The 19,750-nt window shown below is 37.5% G+C and overlaps 1 protein-coding gene across 1 annotated transcript; it reads right to left on the minus strand.

The window, feature by feature from the left end:
• Window positions 1-478: 478 nt before the first annotated feature.
• Window positions 479-14,776, minus strand: Df31 (Decondensation factor 31). The gene is made up of 3 exons (XM_083119099.1): window positions 14,622-14,776; window positions 6,253-6,407; window positions 479-1,635 (listed from the first exon to the last, which is right to left on the minus strand). The coding sequence occupies exons 1-3, from the start codon at window positions 14,645-14,647 to the stop codon at window positions 1,478-1,480; spliced, it is 339 nt and encodes a 112-aa protein (XP_082975225.1). The 5' UTR covers window positions 14,648-14,776; the 3' UTR covers window positions 479-1,477.
• Between the last annotated feature and the right edge of the window lie 4,974 nt (window positions 14,777-19,750).

Here is a 19,750-nt window from a genome sequence, read left to right on the forward strand (position 1 = left end):
CTATATGTTCAATCTTCACAGTCCCAATAGATCTAAATGTTATAAAATTTTCCCATAATTAAAGTTTACCTCGGAACCCTGAAAATATAAGGCTCAACTGGACTTTTGACCAACACAAGGGTAGTTTCTGTTTCGAATTTTCCTCCTTTCGAAAAAATGCTATGATACTCGAAAATCACAAAACTGTTGAGAATATATAGGCAACATCGAAAGCAAAGCAGATTTTTAAACAGAATTTTTCAGATTTTGAAATATCATAACAGCTTCTCGAAAGCAGGGGAATTTTTTTAAAAAAATTGCCATTGTGTAGGTAACTCCAGCTCTTCTGTTGGCTGCTGTTTAAAACCTTGCAACACTAAAAAAACACCTTCTTGCCATTTTCTTATCACTGAAGACTGCATTTCTACTTCTATTACGATCTACATAAAATAAGCACATGTCAGTTTGAGCACCACATTTATCAGATAAAAGAAAAAACTTTATGCAATCTATGATTTTTTTATTTTTCATATTCAACTGGTAACGAAACTGACAAGCAGGAAGCATTCAAGAGCTACATATTCCTATGCTTGCTTCTAGAATAAAAAAAAAAAAAGACTTATTTTCCTTTAAAATGAAAAATGCTTTCTTGGACCACAAATTTAAATCTTCTAAAAATATAATGCCCAATTCACAAAATATGGTACAATGTTATGAATAGGAAGACAGACTTGGACACTTCCTGAATGTCATTTAGTGTTTACATATTCTTTCCCGTTAGTATCTGGGTATCGCCAATTCCAACTGTGTACTGTACACCTGCATATAAACAAATATTATGCTTATGAACACATGCGTATAGCAGCTTCAATTAAATCTATTTCTAAAACACACAATACCCAGATAATTTCTTGCTTTAAAAAAAAATACACTTATTCTTACAGTGCTCAGTCACTACACATTCAAAAGAACATACCAATGAGTGCTGTGACCTTGAACTTTCACCAAATAAACCTTTAGCAATCCAAACACATTCTCTCAAAATTCATACCGATGTAACACTAACACTTTGCACCTCGGCACCATATTCAAGATAAATGCTGTCAAGAACACAATGTGGAGATATTTTTGTTATATTTACCCTTGTACTTTTCAAGATATGAGGTTATTTGTACATAGCTCCACCAGGGAAACAATACTGCTTTATTCTACATAAGGGCCACACTTCTTCAGTTCAAAAAAATTTACAAACCACAACATAGGAATGTTTAAAAAACTCAAATAAATGCACTTTTTTCATCCATTGTCTAGAAATGTGGCCCGTACGAACAACCACAGAAAAAAAATTTCGGTGCTATTTTTATGGGTGCACTTCAACATAAACTAATGCCTTAAAACTTGGTCCCACTAAGAACACACACTCATAATACAGATGACTGAATATAATTTTTTTGTTTAAATTAAGAATTCAAGTGAGAGAAGAGATTTCCTTGTTTGTTTAAGCCTTTGCTTCGGCATCACCGTTGGACTGAGCCTCAACTTCTGATGGCTTTTCTTCGAGCTTTGCCTTCTTCTCAGGACTGACACCTTCTGCTGGTGTTCCCTCGGGGGCATCACCACCTTCGGACTTCCTCTTCGTGCCACTCGTTTCATTTTCTGAAAACACAAATTAAAAAAATGTCAGTGAAAATAATGAAGGAATTCCTTTTATTGGTAATACTACTAAAACAGAAAAACTTCCATAGCACACCATCTGATATGATACTTTAGATTAGCAGCATTACAGCTAAAGCACATTATTAAAATATGCACGTAGACTAGGCTTGTACTAAAAATAATAAATTTTGGTGCCATCTGACATTCTTATTTTGGATTATTGGCACAAAAAGATTTTTCAGAAAATATTTCACTGATTTACACTAGCCCAACACAGCAATATTATTAGATACACACTGGTATTTCTTCTTTTATATAACACTTATACTCAGGAATGAATGCATTCATGTGTTCTGTCAGGTGACACAAAAGGGGCATTTTTGAGCATCAAAGTTAAATTAGAATGTGAAGTTCTCTGCTGAATCCTTACTTTGTTATGTATTTGAGATTGCTTCAATGAACAAAATTACCACTAATTGCATCAATCCCTCATTTGAACAAATGGATTGTAATTGGTAGTATTTCATTCATTGATGAATACCATCCAATCCAAAACTCACCAAATAATACATAAATTAATGAGGTGAACATCATCGCAATTCAACATTTTAAAGTGGATCAGTGAAATATCAGTTGGGCAGTACCTTTACAAATTGCAAAGAAAAACTCCTAAATATCTCTACAAAGATACTGCAACTGTACTATGAATGCACCACCAGCTACACAGCCAGAGAAACATTCTGGCCCGAGGCAACAGCAGTATCTTGAGGTCTGGCAAAAGCATCCTCGGAAAGTAAGACGCACCATTAAAAAGCATTTCCCCTGATGGCTTGCAGTGGGAGGTGAATACCCGAAAGCTAAGAAAAGTACACTTTGACAGAAAGCCAAAAAGCAGTAAACCTTGATCAAACCTCCAAATGCAAGGGTTGGGTTCAGGTTTGAAACCAGGAAGTGAAGCCTTCTCCAAAGATAGAAACAATGGCAATGACCCAAACCAGGAGCCACGAAAGGATTAATACAGAAACAAAGAAATACAGGATAAACATAGCAACTATGTATTCAACCAGGGTTGTTAAAGGTCCAGGAATTTTAAACAAACCAGCCCAGGAGAGAAAACCAGCAAGCGTAAAAGGGTTCTGAACCGTAAAGAACCTTTTTATCTGTAAAGTATTTCAATTCGATCCAGGAACCTTTTTCAGGATGAATTTAAATACGGTCCAGGAACCTGTTTTTCAAAATCAGTTTAAATAGGGTCCAGGCTCAGTTTTGAAATGAAAAAACATGCAACTTGGATCGAATACGGACCTGACGATAAACAATTATCCACTTGTGAGCATGGAAGACTAACCCAGGTGCTGGCTGTCTCGAGAATTTAAGGTACTATGTAGAAATGGGTGAAACGTGGTTGAACTCAATGTGATGCCACACTAATATAGTCCATTGTGTTATGTACTTCGACAAGGGAGTTCTTGAATGTGTCCCACGAAACAACAGTGTTATGACTTATTTCCTGCAATACGGTTTCTACACTCGCAGTGTGACATTCCAGTGTAAACGTACTCCTGACAAGGTCCAGCAGCGGAACCAAGTAGAATTTATGGGTTCCTGGTCCTTTAACATGGCGTAAGGACCTAGGAAATCACAGAATATAGGACACACTATCGGCTATAGTAGAAAGGAAAGAGGAAGATATTTTGATAAACAAATCAAAGGTAAAATTTCTGTCCTTAAACCAGCCAATTGAGAGAATATGCAACTTAAGAATCAGGACAAAGATCTTTGCACATGCCCTAGTAAAAGAAATAAAATACTAGGGCTGAGCCAATACCAGGCGTATCGGTTGAAATTTTTCCAACAATACTAGTTGATACCATTGTTCTTGACCTGCTAGAAGGGTGGCCAAAACCAACATTTGTTACTTTTCAAAGGTTCGTTCACCTTTTCCAATGTATATTTGGCTTTGAAGAAAAATTAAAATTGTGCATTTGTTAATTGAACATGGACTAAAGTTCCGTGAACAGCAAGTACGTGAGAAAGATCCATACGTAGATGACACTCGCGGTAAAGTATCTTGCAAATCAACGGTAACGAGATATTATCCCCATCCTCCTTGTTCTCACAGATGCGGTCTCGCGTAACAATAATCCCAATGAGGTCCCTGCAGCCAACGAGGCATCTGGTGTATTGTGGACATTTCTCTCTTTAGAGACCTACCGCAGTCAAAACAGTCATCACCCACGTGAGTGGTGCACGTGTCTCAAGACATAGTATGTAGCATATTACTGGAAATTCAAAGACCTGGGCTAATCCCCTTTTTTGTTTTTGGCCCGACCTGCATAACTGGGTTTTAACAAGCATGTTTCGGCACAGGGAATAATTTTATTTGAAGGACAGCTGATGGCACTTACTTTCTGGAAAGTGTAGTGGTGGGTTTGGATTTCCTTCCACGCCAAGGGATAGTACTAAGCATTTAATAGTTATTTAGAAATAATTTGCCGAAAGTATATTATGTCAAAAGAAAAGTCAAGTCGGAATATCACTACTGAAATCAATCAGCTGATATATAAGCAACAGACTGTCAAGTTATCACTTTCTCCTTACATGTCGTTTAGTATTCTCTTTGTTAAAGGACAAAAAAAGAGAAGAGTTTTACCATTAGTTTTTAGACTTCGTGTTCGGGGCTGGCAAATCGCCAATTATTCTTGCGTGATCCCTTATTTTAAAGGAGGTTGAAGAGGCATGATCTCATTTTTCAACAATGAAAGGGGGGGGGGGTGAACACACAATTGCCTTGCTCTTAGCTTCTCATAATATTTTTCTCATATTTGAAACATCTGATAAATTGTCACTAATCTATAAAAAATCTGAAGTTGTTATGCACTGTTGCAAGAGAGAATCGCTTGGTGGGTTAATTTATTCATCGCCCCTTGTCAAAAATATATATCTACTAAATGTAAAAATACTAAACACACACACACACACATGTAATAACTTGCCTTTGTTATTTCAAATTGGAATTATACAAGTAACGGTAACGGCTCAGCCCTATAAAATATCTTTTCTACCAACAGCACTGGATAGAGTATATAACAATACTTAATGATGCAATAATAATTTTAGAAGACATGAATGTCAAAAATGGGAAAGAAGATGAATACAGAGGAATCACAGAATTAGTCTACAACAAATCAAACAAGCATATAGGCATAACATACATAAAACAACATGGGCAAGAGTAGATGACAATCTCTAATGGGAATCATCACGTACAGAAGGTTCGGAACAAACATTTTAGATGGAAGCAAACAGACTTTGTGATGTAGCAGACGTTGGATGTGCACATGCGTGCAGGTAGGGCATGGAGGTTTATTGTTATTCTGTGTACATACGATGGATTTTTGTGCTAAATATGGCCTTTAAAAAATTGTAAAACTTTACCTTTTTAATAACTACACAAGCTACATGAAATAAGAAGTCTCAGCATTGTGACTGACCAAGACTGTCTTGAAGAGAAAGCAGAACCGAATCCCATTCTAGTAGCATGGGTGGGGCTAGTAAAGAGCTCCTGGACTTGGGTTCTTTCTAACAACCAGGAATTTCAAGTGTTTTACAATAGCAAAAGAAAACAGAGGCGGTGTAAAATTGAAAAGGAAGAAAAAGACATTATTCTTCCAATGACAAGATAACTTGTAATTATCACAATTGAAAGGTATAAAAAAGGTAGTAAACTTTCCATTGTTTAACGACACTTAGGACTTCGTCAGTTATCTGCAAAAAATTCACCTAATGAAATATGTAAAATATGAACCAAATAAAAACTGAACATTTCAAGTCTACATGACACGGTGCGCAAAGATAATACAAAATAAAACTGATTTCAGCTACAAAGGAAGTCGCAGAGAAGGTGAGACAGATTGTTTCCTGGCTTGACAACACTGCATATGGTTTCGGCACTAGTTGCATCGTGTAGGATGACTCATTCTGTTTCCGTAGCAAGTTGTCACATGTTGCGAAACCACGTTAGTGAGCAGCTGTGTTGATTTACGTGGAACGTGTTTCGTTTACCCCTCCAGGTTTTTGTGTATAACATTGCTTTTCGCGATGAGTATTCAAGACGAACAGCGACATACCATAAAAGTAAGGGAGTTCTCAAGATGGCTCTTTTCCCTCAAGGTAAAGTTCCCACTCATAAAGGAGAAAAGGACCACAATAGTCCAGTCATTTGGGCTTCAGTACACATTCAGTGACAAATCAAAATTCATGCTAAAGCAAAGCAATCTGTTATGGTTTATTCCATTTATTCTAAGATGACGCTTGTAGAATCACATCACAACAGATATCAATCTACAAGCCATCGACAAATACAAGCATCAAACAATATAATTACATTCAGTTCTAAATTTCACTCATGTACTCGTATAACCTAAATGAAGCATGCATATACATATATGTAAAATAGTAGACATGTTGTAAAAATATAAGGGAAAAGTGAAGGCTTGGCTAAGACTCGAAATTTAAGGTAATAGATAATAACCACAGGCTTAATGGTAACAATAAAGAAAATTAAAACTCCACAGTAGCAAGAACATTTACATCTACTATTGAGTACATAACTACCTGTTGAATCTCCATTTTCTTCTGTATCACCCTTCTCCTTTCCTTCAGTTGTGCCATTTTCTTTTGGCGTATCACCATTTTCTACACTCTTAACATCTCCTTTGACCTGTTCCTTCTTCTCGACTTCCTTTTCTGGAGTTGCGGGTGTTGTGTCCCTGTAAAAAAGACCTGTATTAGCAGACGTGGAAAAATCGCATTACAGCATTTTTAATATGCCAACAGAAAACCATTTCATGCATACATCATGACTTGACATATATTAAAAGGCCAGTCACCAGATCATGAAATTATTGCGGTCATTAATGTTTCATAGCAAATAAACTAGTCATCTGTATGTATGTATGTATATACAAAATTTCAGTTCTAAACCTGCAAATTTATAGGTTTGTGAAGTGAAAAATTTAGGAACTGGTCAAGTGGTACATTTCAAAGTTTCCTAATGAAGCCTTAAGACATTCTCCTTCCTTAAAATAAAAAAAGTGGGCCTCTCAGTTGAAAATATCAAGTATGACTAAAAGGTGGAAATATATATGTAAGAAATTTCAAATAATAATGATCAGCAGAATACAACGAATGTAAGCATACTGGTTTACTCCATTCCCACAGATTGCCAAATCAGTGTGTAACCTTCTGACTTAGGGGAAGACTGGGTCACTTCCATTTGACTAGCCCTTGAATCTAACTTATGAGCTTCTACGGGTGTATTCATAGCTTTTTCACGAACTTGCTCATATCGGGAAGTAGTACACCGTGCTACGACACCAGGGGTCCAGGTTCAAATCCTAGCCTGGTCATGTATGTTTGCAAGTGTCAATTCATCATATTGTCACTCATACCCATCATCGCAAATTATCCAAAAGTGGCCCAAAAAGCAAAGTAAAATCAATCATATGAGGAACCACATGAGAGTTCACAGCTATGTATACTATGTCCCAGAGCTGATGAACAAAAACAATTAAACAAGTCTGCGCAAATAGTGAGAGGGAATGGGATTGAGTGGATAGGAAGCGACTGCTGTTAACAGCCTTTGCAGCAGTTTGTACTGCTTTGCTCTGCCCACTCAATTCCCTCTCCTCTTTGCCCCTATGCTCCAAACAGAGTATAAACTAACTGTTCATCCCGAAACTAGTCAATTTGAAGATCTAAAATTATGTACCGTTCAAATATAAATCAGTTGCAAAGTATTACCAACGTATCTGACCTAAATATTATATTGTATGTTGTTGTTTTAGTTTTCACCGGGAAGTCATCTTGTATTTCCCAAAATGTACTAACAAAAAAAATTACAAATTGCAGTGATGAAAAAAAAAATATATATATATAATAATCCTTTGTGCAACAGCCCTGAAGGGCCTTGGCTTACCTACCGACTGACGGTCTCCCTCCCACACTTTCCTTCGTCACCTCTAAGCGTGGAGTTCTGCAACCAGTATTGGAATAGTCAGGGGGTTAGCCCGACGTATCCCCAGCTGTTATAGCAGGTTTTACGGGACCGGATTACGCTAACTCATTCGAAGCTCCCAGATTTCCTCACAATGGTGGGTTGCCACCGGCCCTATACGTAGACCGAATAAATTCAGACCAGAGCCGGATATATATACACACACCTTATAAAACTGACAAAATATACACCAACATGAAACACTGACCATTAACCACCCCTGAGAAATCTGTAGCCATGAATAATGAACATTGGGACAGTAAAGCCGGCTTTAGACGAAAGCATTCCCTTTATTGCTAGCATAAATGCTTCCATAAACCTTATAACAGACAGTCCTTAACACGAAAGCATTTTATGGAACATTTTGGTTAGCTGTTTCAATTATAATGTACAATACATACAGCATGAAAGGCACATCAAGTTACACCGTCAATGCTGTGTGCACGGTGTTTACATTTGAAAAAGCTAAAATATTCTTCCATACGTGTACATAAATGTTGTAAATTATGTATTTAATCAGTGCCATTCTTCTCAACCTAAAACCATTTAATACGCAGCGATATTTTTCTCGGTTGAATAGTTATTGTCCTTTAAAAGTGTGAAGTGATACCTGGTGATACATTGTTTACATTTCACACGACCGCCATTACATCTGCACTCGTGACCACGAGGTCACATTTCTCACTTTACACGGTAGCTTTTTCGTCATGTCATAAATGTTAAGAAAAATGCTTTCGTCTAAAGCGGGCCTAACAGAAACAGTTGATCTAATTTTCACAAAACAAACTCCTTGACTTTTCTAGAAAGTTTAAAATAAATTTCCATCACATCCTGTGGTGCTTTTAAAAAGGTTGAAATTATAAATTTTCCAACTGTGTATGATGTTTCTCTTCAATAGCAGCTGGCCCCCATGGGAAAAGTAGTTAGCACATCATCATGCTACAACACCATCCAAGATTGAAGAGGGCCAATGCTTATTGCTCCCCTGTCGCTGCAGCTCCTTCCCCCTAGTTGATTTGAACTTTAATTGGCTTGAAAATACTTTATTTTCTTTAAGAGTATAGCTAATATAATTTAATAACAGCAATAAGATTCCTCTACACTGTCTGGAAGGGGGGTGGGGTGAGGATGGCCTCACCTCCCCCTTCGAAAACGAAAGTCAACCTAAAAATATATACCGTGTATTCATTTCAATCTTCAGACGAGAGATCGGGAGAAGTGTGGTAGGTGGGATCTGACGGAGATGCCGACATTTGCAGCCTGTAATGCCCGCTTATTTTTATGGACATATGCAGATATTTATATAAATATTGCAAAACCTGTGTCATAAGAGTACGGTTTTAATTTTAGTAGCTAGCTTAATGGCTGTATGTGCTGATGATTTTGACACGCCCATCTCCTCTGAAACATGGCGTAGAGGTTTGTTTGGAGAACGTTCTAACGCTGCACCAATTTCATCGAGTTTTGCTTTGGTTACAATCAGTCGTTTTTGCTTAGGTGTTTTGAAATTTTACGATCCAGTTTCTCGTAATTTAAGGACAAGATGTCTAACCGTACCTCTATGTGGAGGTGAAACGCCTGGGAATTCTGTACAAATTGCCTACACACGTCTCGACAGGAGTCTACCTTGCGGCTGGCATTCCAATCGTCTCACTGGCACAACACACACACACACACTGCAATAACACAAACAAGCAACGGCAAGTAACCAAGAATAACAACACTCTTGCGCACAGTACGAATTTAACACGCTCTTGGTTTACATCTGCTCGCCACTATATATTCATAGCTGTCTTCATCTAGTCGCTAAGGAACAAAAAAAAACTCTAGCTCGGAGATTTCGGATTGCAAGGAAGCTCACAGAAACCATTGACTTTTAACGGTTTCGTCTGCAGCGTAATCTTGATACAATGTTGCACATTCGTAACCTCCAAACGATCCCCATCGACACAAAACTCTTTCAAGGATATAAACTTGAGCAGGACGTTACTGGTGAAAACAATGATTAAAATGTTTTATTATCTGTGGCTCTTAACATAGTTTCTAAAGCGTATTATTTGTGTATATAAGGGCAGAACTTGGATGAATTACAGAAGAACTTTCGCATGTTATAACACAGGTGCTCGTTTTGCAATATTTATATAAATGTCTGCATATGTACATGAAAATAAGCGTGCATTACAGGCCGCAAATGTTGGCACCTCCGTCAGGGCCGCCCGCCAAGCTTATTCCGATCTCTCTGCTGAAGGTCGAAATGAACGCACGGTATTTCACATGTATTTGATTTCAGTCATAGTAATTTACATTAATGCGATAACTTCAAACTCAAGTGGTGTTTTTTGAGGGGGGGCAACACTATTATCGGGGTAATATGCCCCATGAGAAAATACCTTGCCTGTCCCTCTAATAATCTGAGGAAGTCCATGATTATTATGGGAGTCAACTGCCCCTCCCCCTTGCCCCTGCCTATGCTGGGCATAAAGTGACTGGTGGAAACCAATTCTCCCTGTCACATTAAGAAAACAACCCGAAGTTAAAGGTATTTTTGTGCAATTATGTATTGCATGGTTTCAGATTCACACATATTTCCCACAATTATTCATGCAGGTGATATTTGTGCTAGGAGTGTTATGCACATGTAGCGGAGAATTCAACAGTAAACATGAAAATGCCCAAATGTTAAAAAAAATTTAAGGGGCAGTATTCCAACAGGGAACCTAATAGGTAATGGTTCAGATTGTTTTATGATTTCTCCTAGCGCAAAGACTAATTATCGTAGAATTTTGGAAATCATTGTAACGTGAAATTTGAACCTTCCTTAAAGTAATGAGCACTGTTTGGACTCAAAAAAGTTGTTTATGTTGAAAAAAAAAACTTGAAAATAACCTTACGCACTTCCCATGGGCAAGATATTCTCCATCGACAAGCGACAGTAAATATCGTAGAAGCGTGGGAATGAATGTAGAAGTAAATCGGAACCTAGTAGAAAGCATTTAGGAACTTTATTAAAACACATGAGTTTTGTTCACGGGCCTGGGTATCAAAGGTTGAAACCCTGCATAACGAATGAAAATAGACAAAACAAGCACGACGCACGATTATGTAGAAAGATGTACGCGCCATATTGTGTCTGAGGCAAGCGAAAAGACGAGAAAGTAGTACTCATAATGTGAAAAATTGCAATTACTTTGATAAAAAAAAACGTGAATATGCCTTAAGGTATGTTCCGCGAAGCAGAAACTAAAATTTGACGAAACTAAGAAGTTATAGGTGTCTGACGAATAGTAAATTTTTACCACAATTTTAACTGTTTGCCTAACCTAACCTTGTCGAAAAAAAGAGATTAATTCTATGAAAAAAGTCATATCTCACCTTCACGAATCCTCAGCAATGCAGAATATGGAAGTACTAATGTGATAAATAAGAAAATAAACAAATTTGAGACATTTTCCGGAGATTAAAACTAATCAACATGCATATTGCAATGTTTACAAAAGTCAATGTGATGTATGAGCTTGATTGGTGTGTCAGTTTATCAAATCTGCATATTTGGGAATGGTAAGGTGCATCTTTCAGAACATTTACTCTGATCTGTATTCCAGCTTGATCACAGCCATGGTGGAAACAGGTTCACACAGATTAAAAAGTCGCAAAAGGAAGCAGTGTGTGCAAGGCTTTCTTTACGTGCCCAATGTAGGAAAGCAATCACCAATGTTCTCTTCAATCTGTTCCTTCCAAAGTAGCAACTTCGTTTTGAAGACAGACACCTGGTTTGATAAGTACAGAACGTGAGTATCATTTCCTTGCAGAAATACACTAAGAATATTTAGTTTGTCAAAAATATCAGAAAAGTATGCCATCTTCTGCATAAAGGCACTGAAAATGAAGAAGTGCATGGTTTCCTTGCAGTTCCTGTATCAGTTCAAAAACATGGGAGATGGCATTGCCACAGGTTAATAAACGTCAGTTGCAATAATACATACTCCCTCTGTCCTATAATTATTGTCCGGTATTTTTTTGTTTGTTGTCCCATAATAATTGTACAATATTCAAACTGTGACATTGGTGTATACAGAAGAAGTAAATGAAACACGGGAATGTGTCATACAACGTTATTACTCAAGGGTCAGTACAAATTGGCCGATCAGTATCCAAAACAACCTAAATAAAAAGTTACCATTTTGGCATACCGGACAATAATTATGGGACAGAGGTAGTACATACTCTGTTTTATAAATACACTAAACTTTCAGAAAAATATATTTTTAAGTTCTTCATTAGATTGGAAACTATGGCTTGTAATTGTAATATTTGCTATACTCAAGCAACTCACTGAAATACTATGGATCTGTTTCAGAACGCACGTAAAGCCTGGTCCACACGTAATGTCTTGTCATCAGTCTTGCAAGAACTTAATGTGGATTCACAACCGCTAGAAAGATGGATGGGCTGGAGCTTTGCTATCAGGCAAAACGGAAGAAAAGTTGTTGCATGTAGATGAACATCTGTCTAATTGGTCAAACTTCGCTGAATTTTGCACTGAGCATTATCGATGTTGGATGAGTAATATCTAGTTTTTCAATTCCTAGGGTTACTAGCGTTAATAATTTGCAGCATGTGTCCCTATCCATATGGAAATAATTATGCCAACAGGCATTCCCCAGAGCAATTTCACATGTGAGAATAACACCTCTCTTAAGTAACCACTCCCGAGACCACCATGCACGATGTGCAAAAGAATGTTGTTATAATTAGATATGCATTAAAATTTTGGTAAAATAGGTAACATTATAGTATGAGGGAAACTAATTTCTTCAAATTTACAGGAGAAAGCACTTATGGAAATCACTTTCTGTAGCGTTGTGGAAGTTCGTGAATCTAGTTTTGATCCATTTTAAGGCGAAAACATGTAGTTTTCTGCGAAAATCTCTGTCCGACATGCTGTTTCTGCTGCCGCCATTTGCTTTCAGCACAAGAGTACAATGTTCCGTGTGTTAACATGACGCAACCACATAGTCAGTGTTTCAGCCTCACCGTGTTTTCACTAGAACATGACATGTTGAGTATTTTTATTTTATTTTTTAACTATGCTTGCCTAACCTTACGGAAAATGGTTTTTGGGGCTAACGTCAATGGATAGCAACATATTAGCATAATTTCAAATCCGGGCACGAAAGTAGGTATTTTAACGGTGAACGAGGTTGCAACACTGCATAAATCGACAAAACACTCGCACAACGCGCCTTGAACCAGTATGCTATCGCCCGCCATAATGTGTTACAGAATTCGAAATAACAAGTAACAGTAAGTACTCGTAAATGTAAGAAATAAACATTATCTTAGTTAGAAATGCATTATTTCACCTTAGGAAATGTTCCGCATTCCAAAATAGTAAGTTAGCAATGTAAAAAATTATTTATAGGTGTTTCCCTTATACTATAATAGTACCAAAATTTTTATAGGTAAAATAATAGTTCGTTATTAAACACACCCAACTTTGTAATTAAATATAATGACAGTGGCACTTTTATTGGTAAATTTCTCGTATGTAAGTTCGGGAAAGTGTTTTCTGGCATCGTTCATTAAATTTTGCCCTTTTATTAAAGTGCTAATTCTTGGTTTTAACATTCAATATGTTCTGTTTATTGCCCTTATGTAAAAATACGAAATAAAAAATGAGATTGTTAATTTAATAATGTTTATATAGGACATCTGTCCTTTAGAAGGAAGAAGAATGATTTTTCAGACCTCTGAAAAACTTCGGTTATTGGGCCTGCGTATAATGCCTGCCCAAGGTCCTGCACCCACCCAAATCCGGCCCTGCTCACTGCATACACTGAATTTATACTTGCCAACAATGGTTCACCTACGGTGTTTTTGGAATTATTGAAGAAGACACAAAGCATGAACACCGTAGCCGCGTATTTTGCGGCACTTACCTGTCAAACTGACGACAAAACTTTGCGTGTGGACTAGGCTTAAGTTATAATTAACAATATACACAATCATCACTTACTTCCCCTTGGGGCATCTCCTCTCTCTCCCTCTTTCCTATTCCCTCTACCTGTGCATGTAAAAACAGTCTTCATTTCACTCAATGCACAAACTAATATTTGTGGGTATCAAAACTGGCAACCCTACAAGGCCTATAACGAATCAACATTCGTTACCCATCATCCAATCGCAGATGTATACTATCCCCCTTTGAAGTGACCGACTACATGCTAACCCGGATGTTGACCACCCAGAAAATAATTGGCGGTCCAGCCAAACCCAATCCTTGTACAACTTAAAACTGTTGTGACAATGTACATCAATTTACTTCATGCCACGCACTGTCTCTTTTATTATAGAATTGATTTGTAAATGGTACGTTCACGAATGTTTTGTAATACAAATTGGCATCGATACTTGTAAAACAAAAAGGTCGTACGCAAGCGTAAACTCAATACACATTGGCGCCAAATTTGCATTGCACGACATAATAATCATTATTTAAACAAATAATTCGATGATGAATTGAAGTTCGCTAACAATTACACCAAATAATCAGTGGGAAAGTACGAAGCACGCACCAATGGTTAACCATGCTACAAGATTTCATGTAATTCGCAGCCTAACGCGCAGGTTTGACGACACCGGTCACCCCCACCGGCTTATCACCTTTAACAAAAAAAAAAATAATAAGTACATAAAGCTTTGAGTTTATAAACGCCATTTCAGAAGCATATCAGGATTATACATCTAGTATATGGTAAAGAGCATTCGACACTTGCAAAGGAGTCTTATAACGTTTGTTCAGACAGGCACGAACATTGCCACGAACCAGCCATTTTCATCTGCTTTCACGTAACCGCCAAAACAAAGACCACACATAAAACCCCAAATATACGATTATACGCTACAAATCTTAATTTAATTTACTTACTTTACTTCGGTTGCTGCGTCTGCCATTGTACACACAAAAAACTAAATAAAATCTTGTCACAGAATACACAAAAAGTCAAAATGCACGGACCGACACTATCACACGACCGCGTTCGTCAAAAGTTGGACACGAAGAGAAAGCCCGCGCATGTGCCATGTGCCCTTCGGAGCAGCTTTTTCCCGCGCTCACTAGAGGGCTCTACTGAGAAAGAGGTACAGAACAGAAGAGAGAGAAAAAGGTAAAACAGCACCCGAGCGGACAAAGAAAACGGGGAAACTCGGTCTACGTTGCTTTGTTTTGCAATGCAATAAAACTAAAGCTTTAAGGTTATCAGAAGGTAGGTCATATCCCAAGAAAAGGCTTTGTAAGAAATAAGAAAAATACACGCGCTAACTTAGCGATTATTTTCGTTCTCAATTAATGTCGTGTATCTTACCCGTTGTAGGTTCGAGTCACGATTGGTCCAAAGTGGCCGAAAAGGGACGTAAAATGAGAGTACTACAAATACTATATTTCCTTATTGAACATGCATTCGTAACATTGCATGTCGAAAGAAGGTTGAAAAAAATTAAATTGAACACAATTATAAAAATGTGCAAATGAGGGGACCTTCCTTTATCTTCATTTTATATTTGATACAAAACTCATACATCACAATTAAGTGCAGAGCTGGTGATCTTTATAGAAGAGGCGTAGAATTTTCATGTGCTTTCAATTTCATTTGCTTTGGCGGTCGATTTTAGTCGTCCTGCCGCTTTAACCCCCCCCCCCCTCCCTTTTCTCTACTCGTTGGAATCCAACCTTTCTATCTGAACAGGAAGTCGCGTTTGCCACCACGATCTTCTTCCTTTCCTACCTGCTTTGTATTGCAGCTTGATATGCATTCAGCGAAGTAGGGGAAACTTCAAATTTGCATTGAACAAAGACATGTTAGAAAGCGTCGCTCCCCAGTCTATTCGTTCAAACATAGTGTTCTCTTTTTTTCATTCTTTCAAACATATATTACCTGGGAATGCAAGTACACTGGAGAAGCAAGACCAAGGAGAGAATAACATTTTTGGTTCTGTTAGGATTTCGTGCATTCTTGCTAGGGAGTTGGAGCAATATAATAATTAGAGATAGGATTTTTATAACCTAAAAATCACCAAAATATGCAAAATAAGATATGCTCTTATGACTTAAAATTTTACAAAATATGCACTATAATTTGAAAAATATGCCCTTATAACTGGACTCTTTAAAACATCAATATCTAAATGCTGAGATATTTTCACATAAGTACTATTTTTAGTTCACTTTATGGGCCCTGCGTTGCAATGCACATTGAATACTTTCTCTAAATTCTCAAATAGAAATGAAAGAGATTTTGCTGCAGTCAAAAAAAAAAAAATCTCGAGTAAAAATGGGAGTAAGAACGAATCCACTTCAAAAATGACTGTATATGAGCTAAAATCCATCAAAATATGCTTTATCACGCAGAAATGGCCAAATATGCCAAAATATGCTCTAAAAAGGCACCTTAATTCAATTAGTTTCTTCACAATATGAATTTCTATATATTTAGGGAACACATCACCCTTGCCAACAAAAATATGCTAAGTCATAAAAATCCTAGCCCTAATAATAATATAACAATCTGCTTCATGTAGCGTTATATATTTATTAATTCACGTCGAACTCAAGAAAGTATATGCGGGGTGGTATTTGAAGGTGGGAATGAGGTAGAATCTATAGTAGTGACTCTAATCCCCCCGCCCCTACACACATTGGAAGTTCTTCAAATACCATCCTGAGTGAAAATGTAATTTACAAACAATAGATTTAGAACATATCAACACCATATAATTTATATGTCCTCAAAAAATTCAAATTCTTCATTATTAGAAAGAGCTGCTATTATATTTCTATTTATTTTTTATTATAAATAACGACTGGCGGTTTGACATAATACTACGCTGTGACAACAATAGGGTTCCTGGGTTCGAATCTCTATCTCTGTCTTATTCACATGTCACTCGCTTATTATTACCGTGTAAAATTTGCAAGAATGATACATTATGAACCACTAGCCTCAAATGATTGAGGATGGTAAATTCCCGTTTCCTCACACAGACACACAACACGTCCAGCCACGGCTGTTTGTCTATGCGGAGTCAGCCAATTTAGCAGTTTACGCTGCACTTATTCGAAGTTTATTATTGGCGAAGTGGAGTCATGTTTGTAAAGCGGTGAAGTAAAGTCTCACAGCATGATTGATCTTCCTGACAAAGATTGCCATGTCTTTTATTCAGTCGTCGCAGGCGACGTTTGTTCCTGGGTCTGTACAGCCTTCATATATCCATGGGCGGATTGGAAGAGGGCAGAAGAAGGTCGACTTACCCCACACTGGCGTACGCAGGATTTGTTTTCAAAAGGGCTGGAATTCTAAACGTGGATAGTACATAGCTCCTTTCTAGGGGGGGCTGCATACACAATAAGATATTTCGTATTTTTAGAACTTTACACTCTCAAAAATGCAATCAGAGGGTCATTTTAAAGTAAGTTTTGCATTTACCACTCTGTTCTTTCCAGAGTTCTTCACTGCTTTCATTTGAAAATGTTGATTTTCTCAAAATATCGGAGGGGGCTGTAGCCCCCATCAGCACCCCTCTACATACGCCAATGTTTCCCGAGGTATGTGTGTTTGTGTGCTCGCGTTTGTGTGCGTGGGCGTGCGTGCGTGCATATGTAACTGATTGATTTATTTGTTTCATTTTACTTCGACTTTCTATCACTAATCGCGAAGATGAAGATGGATGATAATTAGGTAAAATGGATGAAAGGACAATGACAAACAAACGCACAGTACCCAACGCAAGCCACACAGAGGATTGTAGTACGTACCATTGTACCATACTATACCATACACATAGGTGCCGACTTTCGGGGGGCAAGGCATTTTATGCCTCCAAAATTCATGTGGAGGGACAGATATTATATGTATATTTACAAATAAAATAATACACGCACACACACACACAGGCCTTGTTGGTCTTCGGTGCTCCACCCAGAACGTTAGCCATCGGATAGAACCACTCTTCTTCCGTTACTACTTAGTTAGAATCATGAGAACGTAGTGAGGGTTTCTGAATGTAGTCTCTTGAAACATGAAAGTAATGTCATACATTACTCAACAGATCTGTAACAAGCTTTCCGATGAAAAGGCATGACTTCACGTCGAGGACGTTGACTCGGGTGTCAGTCTCATCAACCCTCCCAAGCACATCTTTCTACTCCAACGGCTCGTTGGCCGCCGCTGAGGGGATTAAAATTGGCTTTTCTCAGGAGAGCTGAACGGCGACTAGGGGTTATATCAACAGACAAGGCTTTAAATTAAGACGCCAATAGTGTCTCGAAATCTCAAAGAAATCACGCGGGGGCGTGAGTCTATAGGCACCATAAGCGGAGGGGTGCGCACCCACCCCTTTTGTTCAGGTCAACATCTCCTCCCTCATTCTCAATATTCGTCTCAATGATGATAACGTAAGTAATAAATGAATATATATATATATACTGTAAGAAACAGTAAATAAAATTGAACATTACTGCTTTAAATGGATTATTATTTATTTTGGAGTAATTAAAAATCTATAGTTATATTACACAGAGGTTAATCAAAACTGAATTATATTTTTAACATGTATATCACTACAGAAATTGGAAGGATTTTTTTTCAAAGATTTTTAAGTCTACTTTATGCACAGATATGTTAATCGGAACTGTACCTACCGTTTAGAGTGGGATCCGATCCACTATGCGAAAATGAAGGCACAGATCACTCTATTGCAACATGTCTTTTTGTAGACTTGCTTTCATATGCCTATTACCTATTTGTGTGATGAATTGAAATACCAAATATCATCAACAGATTGAATAATTCACTTTCTTTATATGCAACGTAAACCTTGAAACGCGAGTTCTGGATTAGAATTTAAGTTAATGGAAGTCTTGAGTTTTCTAATTCAATCCGATCAAATTTGAGGATGGCACAGTCGCAATTGAAGCTACATTTCTTCAAATTTTCATACTTTTGTACAACATTATACCTGAAATTATTATCTACATTTTTATGGACTACTTGTGTTACTCTATAATTGTGATGTCAATATGTTTTTGCAACTCGAAAAGCATTAACATATTACGACTCTTCTCACAATAATGGGTAAATCCCAGAAAGTTGAAGCTATTTGTTCTTCGTTCGCTCTCTCTGCTTGCTGTATGCATGTACTGTATGTATATTGGCAATATTTGGCAATACTGGCTGTGGGTTTCTGGAGTACTCTAGACAGGTTAGACTTTGGGCGGAGATTCCCAGGGAAGAGTGTGTTTCCTGGAACCATAACCATAAACATTGGTGCAAGAACACCGCCAGCAGTTTCTGCTCCTCTTTTAACTTCTTTATCGCTCCTGAGGCAAGAGGGCGTGCAAAGCGCTTTGAGGAGAAATTAACATTGAGCAACATTTGGAAGACGAACACCAGGATAAGAAGGTGCCAAATCATATAGCAAGCAAGAGCTTGTTGAAACCGAGGAGCTCTGGAGAGCTTAGGAGAAGGAACGGGAGAAAACGAGCAAAATCAGGCATAGATGACGAAAACAGTAGCGTGCGTTTTATTCTTGGAGCCGCAAATTATGGGAAATTTCCTCCTGAATGTGAGGGCTACGCTATTTCTGTTTTACACGTACTAATTTGCAAATGAAGCAAGCATTTTTTTTCTTACTTCACCCGTTTGTGTTTCAGCTCTTGCACGAAGCTTTCACAATATTTACACTCTTACCAAAGTAACTTCCACCAATGCAGTTTTTCTTCCAACAGTCGCTTTAACAAAGCAATCTTCTGTAAAATAGTGAACTGTCCTTTTAAAAAATATTAAATCAGGTTAATGTTTCCGTTACTTTTCAGATCTATTTTTTTTTTTAAGGAAACTGACATGTAGGTTTCTTTGGTGCGTAATCGTTTATTAAATTATTAATATAGTATATTTAAATTAATATTAATTACTTGTCTCCCCAGTTGAAACGATAGTTTTGTTTTATTCTCAATACCCTTTGTTACACTTGACCAACTTTAATTTCTATTTCTCTTGCTCG

Source organism: Lepisma saccharinum, chromosome 3 (genome assembly GCF_977018435.1).
Source record: "Lepisma saccharinum chromosome 3, izLepSacc3.1, whole genome shotgun sequence".
NCBI classification, from domain to species: domain Eukaryota; kingdom Metazoa; phylum Arthropoda; class Insecta; order Zygentoma; family Lepismatidae; genus Lepisma; species Lepisma saccharinum.